Genomic DNA, 16,370 nt, shown 5'->3' on the forward strand with positions numbered 1-16,370 from the left:
TGGTCTAATGGAACCTTTAGGGGAAGAAACTACTAATAATTAAGACTAGCAAGTTTACAGTACCTTTGTTATGAACTGAGGGTTTGTGTCCCTACAAAATTCATATGTTGAAGTCATAATCCTCAATGAGACTGTATTTGGAGATAGGGTCTATGAGAGGGTGATATGAGTTTATAAGAGTGAGGCCCAAATCTGAGAGGTCTGGTGCCCTCATAAGGAAAGGAAGAAACACCAGAGCCCTCTCTTTCTTTGTGCAAAGAGAGAAAAGACCATGTGAAGTCATAGCAAGATGGTGGCCATCTACAAGTGAGGAAAAGAGCCCTATCAGGAACTGAATAGGCCAGCACTTTGGTCTTGGACTTCCTGGCCTCCAGAACTGGGAAAAAATAAACTTCTGTTGTTTAATCCCCCCCAGTCTATGGTGTTTTGTTATGGCAGCCCAAGAAGACTAATATAATAATCAAATACAAAAAAATATGTATTTCTATATGCTAGCAATGAATAGTGAGAAACTGAAATTAATAGCATCAAAAATATGAAATATTGAAATTAGGTGAGAATAATGACCTGTACAGTAAAAATTACAAAATATTTTGGAGAAATATTGAAAAACACCTAAATAAATGGACAGATACACCTTTTTCTTAAGATGGGAAACTCAATCTTGTTATGATGTCAATTACCCTCAAATTAATCTACAGATTCAATGCAATCTTAATCAAAATCCCGTCAGGGTTTTGTTTTTTTCTTTTTTTGTAGAAATTGACAAGCTGATCCTAAAATTCATATAGAAATGCAAAGGACCTAGAACAGCCAAAACAACTGAAAAAGAATAACAAAGTTAGAGGGGTAACACTATCTGATTTCAAGAATTACTATAGTGCCACATTATTCAATACTGCATGGTATTGGCATAAAGGTAAACAAGTAGATGAATGGAACAATATAGAGAATCCAGACACAAACCCATACATATATAGGGATAACTGTTTTTCAGCAAAGATGCAAAGGCAATACAGTGAAGAAAGGATAGCATTTCCACAAATGGTGCTAGAATAACTGAATGTCAATATGCAAAAAAATGAACTTGAATCCATACCTTACATCATATAATAAAATTAATTCAGGGCTTCCCTGGTGGTGCAGTGGTTGAGAATCTGCCTGCCAATGCAGGGGACACGGGTTTGAGCCCTGGTCTGGGAAGATCCCACATGCCACGGAACAACTAGGCCCGTGAGCCACAACTACTGAGCCTGCGCATCTGGAGCTTGTGCTCCACAACAAGAGAGGCCGCGACAGTGAGAGGCCCGTGCACCGCGATGAAGAGTGGCCCCCACTCACCGCAACTAGAGAAAGCCCTCGCACAGAAACGAAGACCCAACACAGCCAAAAATAAATAGCGTTCGCTTTAAAAAAAATTAATTCATAGGCATAAGTGTAAAACTTTAAACTATAAAACTTCTAGAAGAAAACATAGAAGATCGGACTTCCCTGGTGGTGCAGTAGTTAAGAATCTGCCTGCCAATGCAGGGGACACGGGTTTGATCCCTGGTCTGGGAAGATCCCACATGCCGAGGAGCAACTGGGCCTGTGCGCCACAACTACTGAGCCTGCGCTCTAGAGCCCACAAGCCACAACTACTGAGCATGCGTGCCACAACTACTGAAGCCCACGTGCCTAGAGCCCATACTCCACAACAAGAGAAGCCACCACAGTGAGAAGCCTGTGCACTGCAACGAAGAGTAGCCCCCACTCGCCACAACTAGAGAAAGCCTGCATGTAGCAATGAAGACCCGATGCAGCCAAAAATAAATAAATAAATTTATTTATTTAAAAAAAAAGAAAACATAGAATATCTTTGTGACCTTGGGTTAGGCAAAGATTTCTTAGATATGACAACAAAGGCACACCTCATTAAAAAACTGACAAGTTGGACTTTGTTGAAGTTAAAAATTTATATTCTTCAAATGACACTGTTCACAAGCAACTACATGTTTCAAACACTGCTAGTGGAAATGTAAAATATGGTATAACCACTTTGGAAAACAGCTTGGCAATTTCCACTCTTAGATATCTACCCAAGAGGAAAGAAAATATACATCCATGCTGTAAAAGAAAGTATATTCTGATACTTGTTAAAACAATAAGGAAGACTTTATTCAAAACTATTGTAATAGGGGTACTGCAATAGCAGAGAGAGATTGGGTCCAACTCCAAATACAGCAAAGACAGCTGGGGATTTATAGCCAATGAAGAGAGTGAAGTCATCAGAGGATGGAAAACTGCTATGAGGAGACATCAAGGGTACAGGGATTCTTGCTAAACTGATCTGTGATACTATGATTTACGATAGGAAATATATATTTGATCTTTGCCCGCATTTCTGGTATAGAGCTCCTAAAACCCTTGGAATTTTCTAAGTGATGAGAGCAATGAGGTATCTTTTGTTACATTAATAAAGTGACTTTTGAACTGCACTTAAGGATAAGGGACTTCCCTGATGGTGCAGTGGTTAAGAATCCGCCTGCCAATGCAGGGGACACGGGTATGAGCCCTGTCTGGGAAGATCTCACATGCCGTTGAGCAACTAAGCCTGTGTGCCACAACTACTGAGCCTGTGCTCTAGAGCCTGCGAGCCACAACTACTGAGCCAACGTGCCACAACTACTGAAGCCCGCGGACCTAGAGCCCGTGCTCTGCAACAAGAGAAGCCACCACAATGAGAAGCCCACGCACTGCAACGAAGAGTAGCCCCCGCTCACCACAACTAGAGAAAGCCTGCGTGCAGCAACAAAGACCCAACATAGCCAAAAAATAAATAAATAAGTTAATTAATTAAAAAAAAAAAAGGATGGGCTGGTTGCCAGGGAAACCAGCTATGTGATTACAGGGTTGGAAATTTCAGGCCCACACCATAACCTCTCCTCATAAGGGAAGAGAGAGAAGCTAGAGGTTGAATGAATCACCAATGACCATTGATTTAATCAACCAGGCCTGTGTAATGAAGCCTCCATAAAACTCCAAAAGTACAGGGTTCAAACAGCTTCTGGGTTGGTGAGATTCGGGGAGAATGGCACTCCAAGAAAAAGCATGGAAGCTCTGCACCCTTTCCTCATACCTTGCCCTATGCATGTCTTCTATCTGGCTGTCCCTTAATTATATCCTTTTATAATAAACCAGTAATTTAGTAAGTAAATGTTTTTCTGAGTTCTGTGAGCTGCTCTAAAAAATTAATCAAACCCAAGGAGAGGGTTGTGAGAACCTCTGATTTATAGCCAGTAAGTCAGAAGTAAATGTAACAACCTGGACTTGTGACTGGAGTCTGAAGTCCAAGAACGGGGTCATAGGAACCTCCAATTTGTAGCCAGTCTGTCAGAAACATAGATAATAACCTGGGCTTGCAATTGGTGTCTGAAGTGGAAGGTGTTCCTGTGGGACGGAGTCCTTTATCTGCGGAATCTGATGCTATCTCTGGGTAGATAGTGTCAGAATTGGGTTGAAATCTATGATACCCAGCTGGTGCCTGGAGCATCGCTTGCTGGATGTGTGGGGAAACCTCCTCATTGCACACTCGTTGGAATTGGGTCCAGGAACCGAATTAGACTTAATAGGCCAGGCTGCTAAAGGCAGCCAGGGTGATCAGGTATCAGGGGTGGGGGACTCTCTCTAAACTGACGTAGCAGAATTCTTGCTAAAAATGTATTCAAGGATGGATGCGGAAGCCCAAGGTCAAGGCCAAGTTGAGAAGAGGGCTCAGAGTAGCCTAACTCAAGTTTGATCAAGGAGAGATTCTTTGTCAATACAAATACTTGTACACAAATGTTCCCAGCAGCTAAACAATCTGAATGTCCATAAATAGGTGAACGGTTAAATTATGGTATACCATGCAATGGAATACTACTTAGCAATAAAAAGGAACAAACTACTGATACACTCAACAACATGGCTGAATCTCATAATTATGCTGAGTAAAAGAAGCCAGACCAAAAAACTCTCTCTCTCTCTCTCTCTCTCTCTCTCCCTCTCCTCCTCCCTTCCCCCTCCCCCTCCCACCCCCCCCCCCTCTCCTCCAAAATCCAATCTATAATGACAGTAACTAGATCAGTAGTTTCTTAGGGAGCAGAGGGTGGGGCAGGAAGAAAGAAATTATAAAATGGTAGGCGGAAATTTTGGTGATGGATATTTTCACTATCTTGATTGTGGTGGTTGTTTCAAAGGTGCTTACATACGTAAAAACTTCTAAATTGCACACTTTAAATATGTGCAGTTTATTGCATGTCAATTATATTATACCTCAATAAAGAACGTTTTTTTAAAAAAGTAATAGTTCTGGGCTTCCCTGGTGGTGCAATGGTTGAGAGTCCGCCTGCCGATGCAGGGGACGTGGGTTCGTGTCCCGGTCCAGGAAGATCCCACATGCCGTGGAGCAGCTGGGCCCGTGAGCCATGGCCGCTGAGCCTGCACGTCTGGAGCCTGTGCTCCGCAATGGGAGAGGCCACAACAGTGAGAGGCCCACGTACCGCAAAAAAAAAAAAAAAAAAAGGCAATAGTTCTTAGTTTCAACTGGGATCTCAACAATGGGCTATAATCTTGGTTTCCCTAATTCTTCCATTCCCCCAAACTCCTATTTCAAACTATTTTTACTATCCTTAAGCCTCTTACCCTATATTCTTTCTTTCTCTTACTCTCTTTCTCTGAAGATTATCCCTCAAGATGCCTCTAGTCCCAGACTTTTACAATCTGCTCTCCACCCCTGGAGCCAAAATAAACTTTATACAAGAACATTTGATATATCCTGTTTACAATCCCTTACCAGCCCCCCCTCAAGAAAAAATCCAAATTCCTTAACATGGATTATAAGACGCTCTTTGATACTGGCCCCTGTTGATCTCTACAATCTCATCTCCAGCTTTCTCCTCACCACCTGCATCCCCGCCTTCACTCCAGGGTCACAGTGAAAAAATCTAGCTGCAATGAACCACTGCCCACCCCTAAGTTCTGCCTCTTAATTTCTTTTTCTCTCTGCCTCTTTCTTGTCTTATTCTTTATCTCTGTCTCTCTTGTCTGCCCTCTCTCCCCTTCTTTCTGTTTCTTTCTCTCTCCCTCTCTCTCTTCTGTTCTTCTCTCTTTTTCTGGTCATCCTCTTTCTTTACTCCCACCCCACACCCCATGGCCCTTAGAGTTATGAGTTTTATTCGTGGATCATAGTACTTCCATATATTCATTCTAACACAACTAGGTTGATGTCTACAATTTATATGCACAGACAAAAACTGAGTTTTGGATTCAAGTAGGATAATACTATTTCCTCTAGTTGTTTAATATCCCTAGGTCCTGATGATGCAAAGTGTTTTGGCTGTGGCAGCCTAATATCCTTTATTTGGAATTATATCTGATAGCTGACTCCACATGTAGATGATGTTAGCCTCAACTGAGTTACAGATCTCTTAAAGTATCTCATATACAAAGTATCCAATATAACAGTAATTATTTCTTTTAGTAAGTGAAGGAAAATTTGAAAATACTACCTCATTTGAAGAATTTTCTTGCAAAGTTGACACAGGAACAATTTCATTTGAATTAACATAATTGCTGACATTTGGAAACAGTTCTTCAAAAGATGTTTTTTGCACTGAGGACAAATCAATCTATAAAAGAATATATTACTCTTTTGTAGAAGCTCAATGTGGCAAAAACAATATTTTTAATTAAAGGAAAGTTGAACTACTCTCTCAATAGAATGATTTTCTTGTGAACTTGACATATGAATAATTTTATCTGAATTCATATAATTGTTGATATTTAGAAATACTTCTTCAAAAGATGCATGTTTAACTGGGAACAAGTGAATCTATAAAGAAGAATACAAGGCTCTTTAGCCTTGTATTATTTGAAATTATTATTTAAATAATAATTTAAATTTAAAATTATTTTTTAAATAGGAATTTTCATTTGCTAAAGTACAATTTAATTTTTATATATTATTTTTTAAATAGGAATTTAAAAAATTATTTTTTAAATAGGAATTTTCATTTGCTAAAGTACAATTTAATTTTTATATATTAAGTACCTACTAAATGAAATTCACATACCCAGCAACTACACCTCATGGAATAATTTCTCCTGCTCTTCCCTCAACTGTCAGCCTTCCCCAGTGTTCTACTCTTGCCTTCTTTTTGCCTACCAATTGTACACTAGAGATTTTTAAATCTCTATCTCTTTCCTGAGCACCATAACCATATCATTATCAGGTTACTTAAATCACCACATATTTCTACATCAAATTCAAAATATTTAAAACCAAAGTCATGATCCATACTCTTTAGTTTGGGATTCTAAGAAGCTTTGTCATGTTGACTATCCAGATCAGACTAGGTCTGGCCTGAACCTAGGCTACACCACATGTAGATGTGCCCAAAATGAATTATCAACTGCGCTGGGTAGGGAGTGGGGGGCATCTGCCTTTGCCTAGCTCCTCTTCCTTGTAGGAGGACAGAACAACTTCAGGCCTATCAATGTGTATCTTGAAACAGTGTTAGGAAGGTCACATTAAAGTGAGGCCCTAGAAAATGAAAATCTCCAGAAGTCCTTGAGTCAACTGGCCTCCTTTCAGTGTAGTCAGCCAAGGAATGACAGCTTGGAATTGAGGGGAATCTATATGCCTCATTTGGTGTAGAAGAACCAAAGGGCAATTAGTCTCAGATTCATTTGGTAACAAAATGTAAACCTTAAAATGTTAAGCCATTAAGTGTTCTCAAAAGTATTTTTATTTATTAAAAGACACTGGTATTTACCTACAGAATGGGAGAAAATATTTGAAAATCCTTTATCTGATAAGGGTCTAGTATCTAGAACATATAAAGAACACTTACAACTCAACAATAAGAAGACAAATAACCTAACTTTTAAATGAGCAAAGGATCTGAGTAGACATTTCTCCAAAGAAGATATACAAAGGGCCAATAAGCTCCATTACAAAATCACAATGAGATACAACTTCACACCCCAAAAGATAGATGATAGTAAGTGTTGGTAAGAATATAGACAAATCAGAACACTCATACACTGCTGCTGGGAATGTAAAACTATTCAACCACTTTGGAAAACAGTCTATCAACTCCTCTAATGACCAACCATAGAGTTACTTTATAACCCTTCAATTTTACTTCTAGGTATACACTCAAGAGAAATGAAAACATATATCCACACAAAAGCTTGTACCTGGATGTTTATGGCAGCTTTATTCATAATTGTCCAAAGGCAGAAATAACCCAAATGGTCATGAACACAATAGAATATTGTTTGGCCATGAAAAGGAAAGAAGTACTGATACCTTGAAAACATTATGCTAAGTAAAAGAAGTTAGTCACAAAAGACTACATATTATATGATTTTATTCATATAAAATGTCCAGGAAATCTACTGAGATGGAAAGCGGATTAGTGGTTGCTTGGGGCCAGATAGTGGGATGGAGGAATAAGGGGATAATAGTAATGGTTAAAGGGTACAGGGTTTGTTTTTAAGGTGATAAAAATGTTCTAAAATTGACTGGGGTGATAATGGCACATATTTGTGAATATACTAAAAAACGCTGAAATTTATACTCTAAATAGGTGAACTGTACCTCAAAAAAGCTGTTTTTAAAAGTCCACCACAAAAAAAGTATTAAACATACAGTTACCATGTAACCAATTAATTCTTTTTCCACTTATAGGTATATACCCAAGAAAACTGAAAACATATATCCATACAAAGACTTGTACACGAACACTCATAGCACTATTATTCATCCAAATGCCCATAAACTGATGAATTAGAAAATAAAATGTGGTATATCCTTATAATGGGATATTATTCAGCCATAAATAAGGAACAAGGTACTGATAAATGCTGTAACATGGATGAATCTTGAAAATATTATAAGTGAAAGCAGCTAGACACAAAAAGGCCACATACTGTATGATACAATTTATACGAAATGGCCACTTATTAATAAGCAAACCTAAAAACACAGAAAGTAGATTAGTAATTTCCAGGAGCTGAAGGGTGAGATGGGGGGAATGGTAAGTGACTGCTAAGGGGGTGATGAAAAATGTTCCTAAAAATGTTCCTGAATGTTCCTAAATTAGGGGTCAACGGCTGCACAACCTTCTGAGTATACTAAAAGTCACTGAATTCACACTTTAGCAAGGTGAATTTTATAAAATGTGAATTATAGCTTAATTTTAAAAAGATGTTGGTATTTACAAAATAGTCAAAAGATTAGTTTTGCAGGGGAAAAAACTCATTTTTAAACACTTATTTCTCATATATACATTTTAACCCAAAATATAAAACAAAAATGAATAAAAAATGAAAGTCATTTTCTGGAAAAAGTATTAATCTTTAGAACACTGGAAAGATTATGAGCAGAGTGCTTACAGAAATCTTTTCCCCATCTTGAAAAAGTGATCTTTGGTTAACTCTCCAACTCTGTTCCACTAGGATAAAGGTAAGAATGTCAACTGTATTACTAGGTAACATTGCTTAGGGTAAAAATGGTATCTGATTGAGAAATTGCATCTGGACTGGGAGGAACTATACGCACACTATAAGTAAATAAATACTAGAAAAGGCACCATATTTTGGGCTTCCCGGACTCTTGTAATTAGGAATATCCCTTGTGGGGACCCTGGAAGCTGCGCCTATGTGTTATTACAAAAGATACTGGATCTCATCTCCTTGTATCTGAGCTGTCCCCAGACTGCTATATAAGCTACTACATGGACTTCTGTGAGGACTGCTCCTGCTGAAGAGGAACATCTGCTCCTGCTCTACTGTATACCTGCTGTATACCTAAACAGCTGTATACCTGCTGTTTAGTTGAACCTAAGAAGAACCCTGGCTGGGTAAGAGCTAAATTATAGATTCTTAGAAGAAAACACAGGGAGAAACCTTCATGACACTGCATTTAATAATGAATTCTTGGATATGACACAAAAGCGAAGGCAACAACAACAACAAAAGATAAACTGGACTACATAAAAATTTAAAACTTTTGTGCATCAAAGGACACTATCAACAGAATGAAAAGGTAACCCACAAAATGGGAGAAAATATTTGCAAACCATATATCTGATAAGGGGTTAATATCTAGAATATATAAAGAACTCCTATAACTGAACAACAAAAAAATAAACCACCTGATTTTTTAAATGTGTGAAGAACTTGAAAAGACACTCCTCAAAAGAAGATATAAAAATGGTTAATAAGCATATGAAAAGATGCTCAACATCATTGGCCATTAGGGAAATACAAATCAAAACACAAGGAGAGAGAGGAGCTTCAAGATGGTGGAGGAGTAAGACGTGGAGATCACGTTCCTCCCCACAAATACATCAGAAATATATCTACATGTGGAACAACTCCTACAGAACACCTACTGAATGCTGGCAGAAGAACTCAGACCTCCCAAAAGGCAAGAAACTCCCCACATACCTGGTCTGAGCTGTGTGTATGAAGGCTCTTGGTGCTCCAGCCAGGCATCAGGGCTGTTCCTCTGAGGTGGGAGAGCCAAGTTCAGGACACTGGTCCACAAGAGACGCCCAGCTCCACATAATATCAAATGGTGAAAATCTCCCAGAGATCTCCATCTCAATGCCAAGACCCAGATCCATTCAATGACCAGCAAGCTACAGTGCTCGACACCCTATGCCAAACAACTAGCAGGACAGGAACACACCCCCACCCATTAGCAGAGAGGCTGCCTAAAATCATCATAAGGCCACAGACACCCCAAAACACATGACCAGACGTGGACCTGCGCACCACAAAGGCAAGATCCAGCCTCATCCACCAGAACACAGGCACTAGTCCCCTCAACCAGGAAGCTTACACAACCCACTGAACCAACCTTAGCCACTGGGGGCAGAAACCAAAAACAATGGGAACTACGAACCTGCAGCCTGCGAAAATGAGACCCCAAACACAGTAAGTTAAGCAAAATGAGAAGAGAGAGAAACACACTGCAGATGAAGGAGCAAGGTAAAAACACACCAGACCTAACAAATGAAGAGCAGTCTACCTGAAAAGGAATTCAGAATAATGATAGTAAAGATGATCCAAACTCTCGGAAATAGAATGGAGAAAATACAAGAAACGTTTAACAAGGACCTAGAAGAACTAAAGAGGAAACAAGCAACGATTAACAACACAAAAAAATGAAATTAAAACTACTCTAGAAGGGATCAATAGCAGAATAACTGAGGCAGAAGAACGGATAAGTGACCTGGAAGGTAAAGTAGTGGAAATAGCTACTGCAGAGCAGAATAAAGAAAAAAGAATGAAAAGAATTGAGGACAGTATCAGAGACTTCTGGGACAACATTAAACGCACCAACATTCGAATTTTGGGGTCCCAGAAGAAGAATAGAAAAAGAAACGGACTGGGAAAATATGTGAAGAGATTATAGTTGAAAACTTCACTAATATGAGCAAGGAAATAGTTAATCAAGTCCAGGAAGCACAGAGAGTCCCATACAGGATAAATCCAAGGAGAAACACGCCAGGACACATATTAATCAAATTGTCAAAAATTAAATACAAAGAAAACATATTAAAAGCAGCAAGGGAAAAACAACAAATAATGCACAAGGGAATCCCCATAAGGTTAACAGCTGATCTTTCAGCAGAAACTCTGCAAGCCAGTAGGGAGTGGCAGGACATATATAAAGTGATGAAGGGGAAAAACCTACAACATAGATTACTCTACCCAGCAAGGATCTCATTCAGATTTGATGGACAAATCAAAACCTTTACAGACAAGCAAAAGCTAAGAGAAATCAGCACCACCAAACCAGCTTTACAACAAATGCTAAAGGAACTTCTCTAGGCAGGAAACACGAGAGAAGAAAAACACCTACAATAACAAACCCAAAACAATTTAGAAAATGGTAATAGGACCATACATATTGATAACTACCTTAAATGTAAATGGATTAAATGCTCCAACCAAAAGACACAGACTGGCTGAATGGATACAAAAACAAGACACGAATATATGCTGTCTACAAGAGACCCACTTCAGACCTAGGGACACATATAGAGTGAAAGTGAGGCGGGGAAAAAGATATTCCATGCAAATGGAAATCAAAAGAAATCTGGAGTAGCAATTCTCATATCAGACAAAATAGACTTTAAAATCAAGACTATTACAAGAGACAAAGAAGGACACTACATAACGATGAAGGGATCAATCCAAGAAGAAGATATAACAATAGTAAATATTTATGCACCCAACATAGGAGCACCTCAATACATAAGGCAAATACTAACAGACATAAAAGGAGAACTCGACAGTAACACAATCATAGTAGGGGAATTTAACACCCCACTTTCAACAATGGACAGATCATCCAAAATGAAAACAAATAAGGAAACACAAGCTTTAAATGATACATTAAACAAGATGGACTTAATTGATGTTTATAGGACATTCCATCCAAAAACAACAGAATACACATTTTTCTCAAGTGCTCATGGAACATTCTCCAGGATAGATCATATCTTGGGTCACAAATCAAGCCTTGGTAAATTTAAGAAAATTGAAATCGTATCAAGTATCTTTTCCGACCACAACGCTATGAGACTAGATATCAACTACAGGAAAAAATCTGTAAAAAATACAAACACATGGAAGCTAAACAATACACTACTTAATAACCAAGAGATCACTGAAGAAATCAAAGAGGAAATCAAAAAATACCTAGAAACAAATGACAATGAAAACACAAGACCCAAAACCTATGCGATGCCACAAAAGCAGTTCTAAGAGGGAAGTTTAGAGCAATACAATCCTACCTTAAGAAACAGGAAACATCTTAAATAAACAACCTAATCTTACACCTAAAGCAATTAGAGAAAGAAGAACAAAAAAAACCCAAAGATAGCAGAAGGAAAGAAATCATATAGATCAGATCAGAAATAAATGAAAAAGAAATGAAGGAAACGATAGCAAAGATCAATAAAACTAAAAGCTGATTCTTTGAGAAGATAAACAAAATTGATAAACCATTAGCCAGTCTCATCCAGAAAAAAAGGGAGAAGGTTCAAATCAATAGAATTAGAAATGAAAAAGGAGAATTAACAACTGAGACTGCAGAAATACAAAGTGTCATGAGAGATTACTACAAGCAACTATATGCCAATAAAATGGAAAATCTGGAAGAAATAGACAAGTTCTTAGAAATGCACAACCTTTCAAGACTGAACCAGGAAGAAAGAAAAAATATGAACAGACCAATCACAAGCACTGAAAGTGAAACTGTGATTAAAAATCTTTCAACAGACAAGAAAGAGATCAGGACCAGATGGCTTCACAGGCAAATTCTATCAAACATTTAGAGAAGAGCTAACATCTATCCTTATGAAACTCTTCCAAAATATAGCAGAGGGAGGAACACTCCCAAACTCATTCTACGAGGCCACCATCACCCTGATACCAAAACCAGACAAACATGTCACAAAGAAAGAAAACTATAGGCCAATATCACTGATGAACATAGATGCAAAAATCCTCAACAAAATACTAGCAAACAGAATCCAACAGCACATTAAAAGGATCATACACCATGATCAAGTGGGGTTTATCCCACGAATGCAAGGATTCTTCAATATACACAAATCAATCAATGTGATACAACATATTAACAAATTGAAGGAGAAAAACCATATGATCATCTCAATAGATGCAGAGAAAGCTTTCGACAAACTTCAATACCCATTTATGATAAAAACCCTCCAGAAACTAGGCATAGAGGGAACTTACCTCAACATAATAAAGGCCATATATGACAAACCCACAGCCAATGTCGTCCTCAATGGTGAATAACTGAAACCATTTCCACTAAGATCAGGCACAAGACAAGGTTGCCCACTCTCACCACTCTTATTCAACATAGTTTTGGAAGTTTTAGCCACAGCAATCAGAGAAGAAAAAGAAATAAAAGGAATCCAAATCGGAAAAGAAGAAGTAAAGCTGTCACTGTTTGCAGATGAGAATCCTAAAGATGCTACCAGAAAACTACTAGAGCTAATCAATGAACTTTGTAAAGTAGCAGAATACAAAATTAAATGCACAGAAATCTCTGGCATTCCTATACACTAGTGACGAAAAATCTGAAAGAGAAATTAAGGAAACACTCCCATTTACCATTGCAACAAAAAGAATCAAATACCTAGGAATAAACCTACCTAAGGAGACAAAAGACCTGTATGCAGAAAATTATAAGACACTGATGGAAGAAATTAAAGATGATACAGACAGATGGAGAGATATACCATTTTCTTGGATTGGAAGAATCAACATTGTGAAAATGACTATACTACCCAAAGCAATCTACAGATTCAGTGCAATCCCTATCAAACTACCAATGGCATTTTTCACAGAACTAGAACAAAAAATGGCACAATTTGTATGGAAACACAAAAGAGTCCAAATAGCCAAAGCAATCTTGAGAAAGAAAAACAGGAGCTGGAGGAATCAGGCTCCCTGACTTCAGACTATACTACAAAGCTACAGTAATCAAGACAGTATGGTACTGGCACAAAAACAGAAATACAGATCAATGGTACAGGATAGAAAGTCCAGAGACAAACCCACGCACATATGGTCACCTTACCTTCTATAAAGAAGGCAAGAATATACAGTGGAGAAAACACAGCCTCTTCAATAAGTGGCGCTAGGAAAACTGGACAGCTACATGTAAAAGAATGAAATTAGAACACTTCCTAACACCATACACAAAAATAAACTCCAAATGGATTAAAGACCTAAATGTAAGGCCAGACACTATCAAACTCTTAGAGGAATACACAGGCAGAACACTCTATGACATAAATCACAGCAAGATCCTTTTTGACCCATCTCTTAGGTAAATGGAAATAAAACCAAAAATAAACAAATGGGACCTAATGAAACTTAAAAGCTTTTGCACAGAAAAGGAAACCATAAAGAAGATGAATAGACAACCCTCAGAATGGGAGAAAATATTTGCAAATGAAGCAACTGACAAAGGATTAATCTCTAAAATTTATGAGCAGCTCATGCAGCTCAATAACAAAAAAACAAACAACCCAATCCAAAAATGGGCAGAAGACCTATATAGACATTTCTCCAAAGAAGATACACAGATTGCCAACAAACACATAAAAGAATGCTCCACTTCATTTATCATTAGAGAAATGAAAATCAAAACTAAAATGAGATATCATCTCACACCGGTCAGAATGGCCATCACAAAAAATCTACAAACAATAAATGCTGGAGAGGGCGTGGAGAAAAGGGAACCCTCTTGCACTGTTGGTGGGAATGTAAATTGATACAGCCACTATGGAGAACTTATGGAGGTTCCTTAAAAAAACTAAAAATAGAACTACCATACAACCCAGCAATCCCACTACTGGGCATATACCCTGAGGAAACCATAATTCAAAAAGAGTCATGTACCACAATGGTCACTGCTGCTCTATTTACAATAGCCAGGACAGGGAAGCAACCTAAGTGTCCATCATCAGATAAATGGATAAAGAAGATGTGGCACATATATACAATGGAATATTACTCAGCCATAAAAAGTAACGAAATTGAGTTATTTGGAGTGAGGTGGATGGACCTAGAGTCTGCCATACAGAGTGAAGTCAGAAAGAGAAAAACAAATACTGTATGCTAACACATATATATGGAATCTAAAAAAAAAAAAAAAAAAAAGGTCATGAAGAACCTAGGGGAAAGATGGGAATAAAGATGCAGACCTACTAGAGAACGGACTTGAGGATACAGGGAAGGGGAAGGGGAAACTGGCAGAAAGTGAGAGAGTGGCATGGACATATATACACTACCAAATGTAAAACCGATAGCTAGTGGGAAGCAGCCGCATAGCACAGGGAGATCAGCTCGGTGCTTTGTGACCACCTAGAGGGAGGTGGGCGGGAGGGAGATGCAAGAGGGAAGAGATACGGGAATGTGTGTATATGTATGGCTGATTCACTTTGTTGTAGAGCAGAGGCTAGCACACCATTGTAAAGCAATTATACTCCAATAAAGGTGTTAAAAAAAACCCACAAGGAGATACCATCTCACATCTATTATTTAAAAAAAAACACAGAAAGTTACAAGTGTTAGCAAGGATGTAGAGAAATTGGCACATTTGTAAATTGTGGTGCGAATGTAAAATAGTGCAACTGACATGGAAAACAGTATGGTGGCTCCTCAAAAATATACCCAGAAGAATTGAAAGCAGGGTCACAAAGAGATATTTTTACACCCATTTGCATAGCAGCATTATTCACAATAGCCAAAAGATGGAAGCAACCCAATGCCCATAGACAGAAGAATGGATAAACAAAATGTGGTATATTCACACAATGTAATATTATTTAGCCTTTAAAAAGGAAGTATATCCTGACACATGCTACAACATAGATAAACCTTGAAGACATTATGCTAAGTGAAATAAGTCAGTCACAAAAAAGACAAATACTGTATGATTCCATTTATATGAAGTACCTAGAACAATCAGATTCATAGAGACAGAGAGTACAATGGTGGTAACAAGGGACTGGGGAGGAAAGAATGGGGAGTTACTGTTTAATGTGTATGAAATTTCAGTTTGGCAAGATGAAAAATTTCTCAGTATTGTTGGTGGTGATGGTTGCACAACAATGTGAAAGTACTTGAACTGCACATTTAAAAATGGTTAAAATGGGGCTTCCCTGGTGGCACAGTGGTTGAGAGTCCGCCTGCCGATACAGGGGACACGGGTTCGTGCCCCGGTCCAGGAAGATCCCACATGCCGCAGAGCGGCTGGGCCCGTGAGCCATGGCAGCTGAGCCTGCGCGTCTGGAGCCCATGCTCCGCAATGGGAGAGGTCACAACAGTGAGAGGCCCGCGTACCACAAAAAAAAAAATTAAAAAATGGTTAAAATGGTAAATTTTATGTTATATATATTTTGCCACAATAAAAAATTTTTTTTAAAGAAGACAGAAATCTTTCTTTCATGTATACCAGTATATAGAGTACTTCCAGTGAAAGTATGTTTATGCAATAGAAATTACAGACATTATTGTCTATGTGCGATATTCCCCTAGTCTAAGAGAAACAGAATAATGGGAAGAACAGGGAGCCAGAAAATAGATACTACAAGTGTCAAATGCTAATAACACTTACCATTAAACTAGCTGTTTGTGAAGACGGAGTACTTGTTAACAGGCCTCTGCTTTTCTTATCAGAAGTACTGGAATGTGTGTTCTATCAGTATTTTGTGAAATAGGGAATTGAATAGCAGAAAGAAATAAAATACCTTAATACAGTACAAACAAAATTTTAATAGTAT

At 38.2% G+C, this 16,370-nt stretch overlaps 1 protein-coding gene across 1 annotated transcript in view; it reads right to left on the minus strand.

Annotated features, from left to right (window-relative positions):
• The window catches only part of MEIKIN (meiotic kinetochore factor), a 134,246-nt gene that overhangs the window by 55,100 nt on the left and 62,776 nt on the right, over positions 1-16,370 (minus strand). The window contains exon 9 of the mRNA XM_067731668.1: positions 16,205-16,285. Within this exon, the coding sequence (XP_067587769.1) occupies positions 16,205-16,285 (81 nt within the window). The remainder of the gene's footprint in view (positions 1-16,204; positions 16,286-16,370) is intronic.

The sequence above is a fragment of the Pseudorca crassidens genome, chromosome 3, assembly GCF_039906515.1.
Source record: "Pseudorca crassidens isolate mPseCra1 chromosome 3, mPseCra1.hap1, whole genome shotgun sequence".
NCBI classification, from domain to species: domain Eukaryota; kingdom Metazoa; phylum Chordata; class Mammalia; order Artiodactyla; family Delphinidae; genus Pseudorca; species Pseudorca crassidens.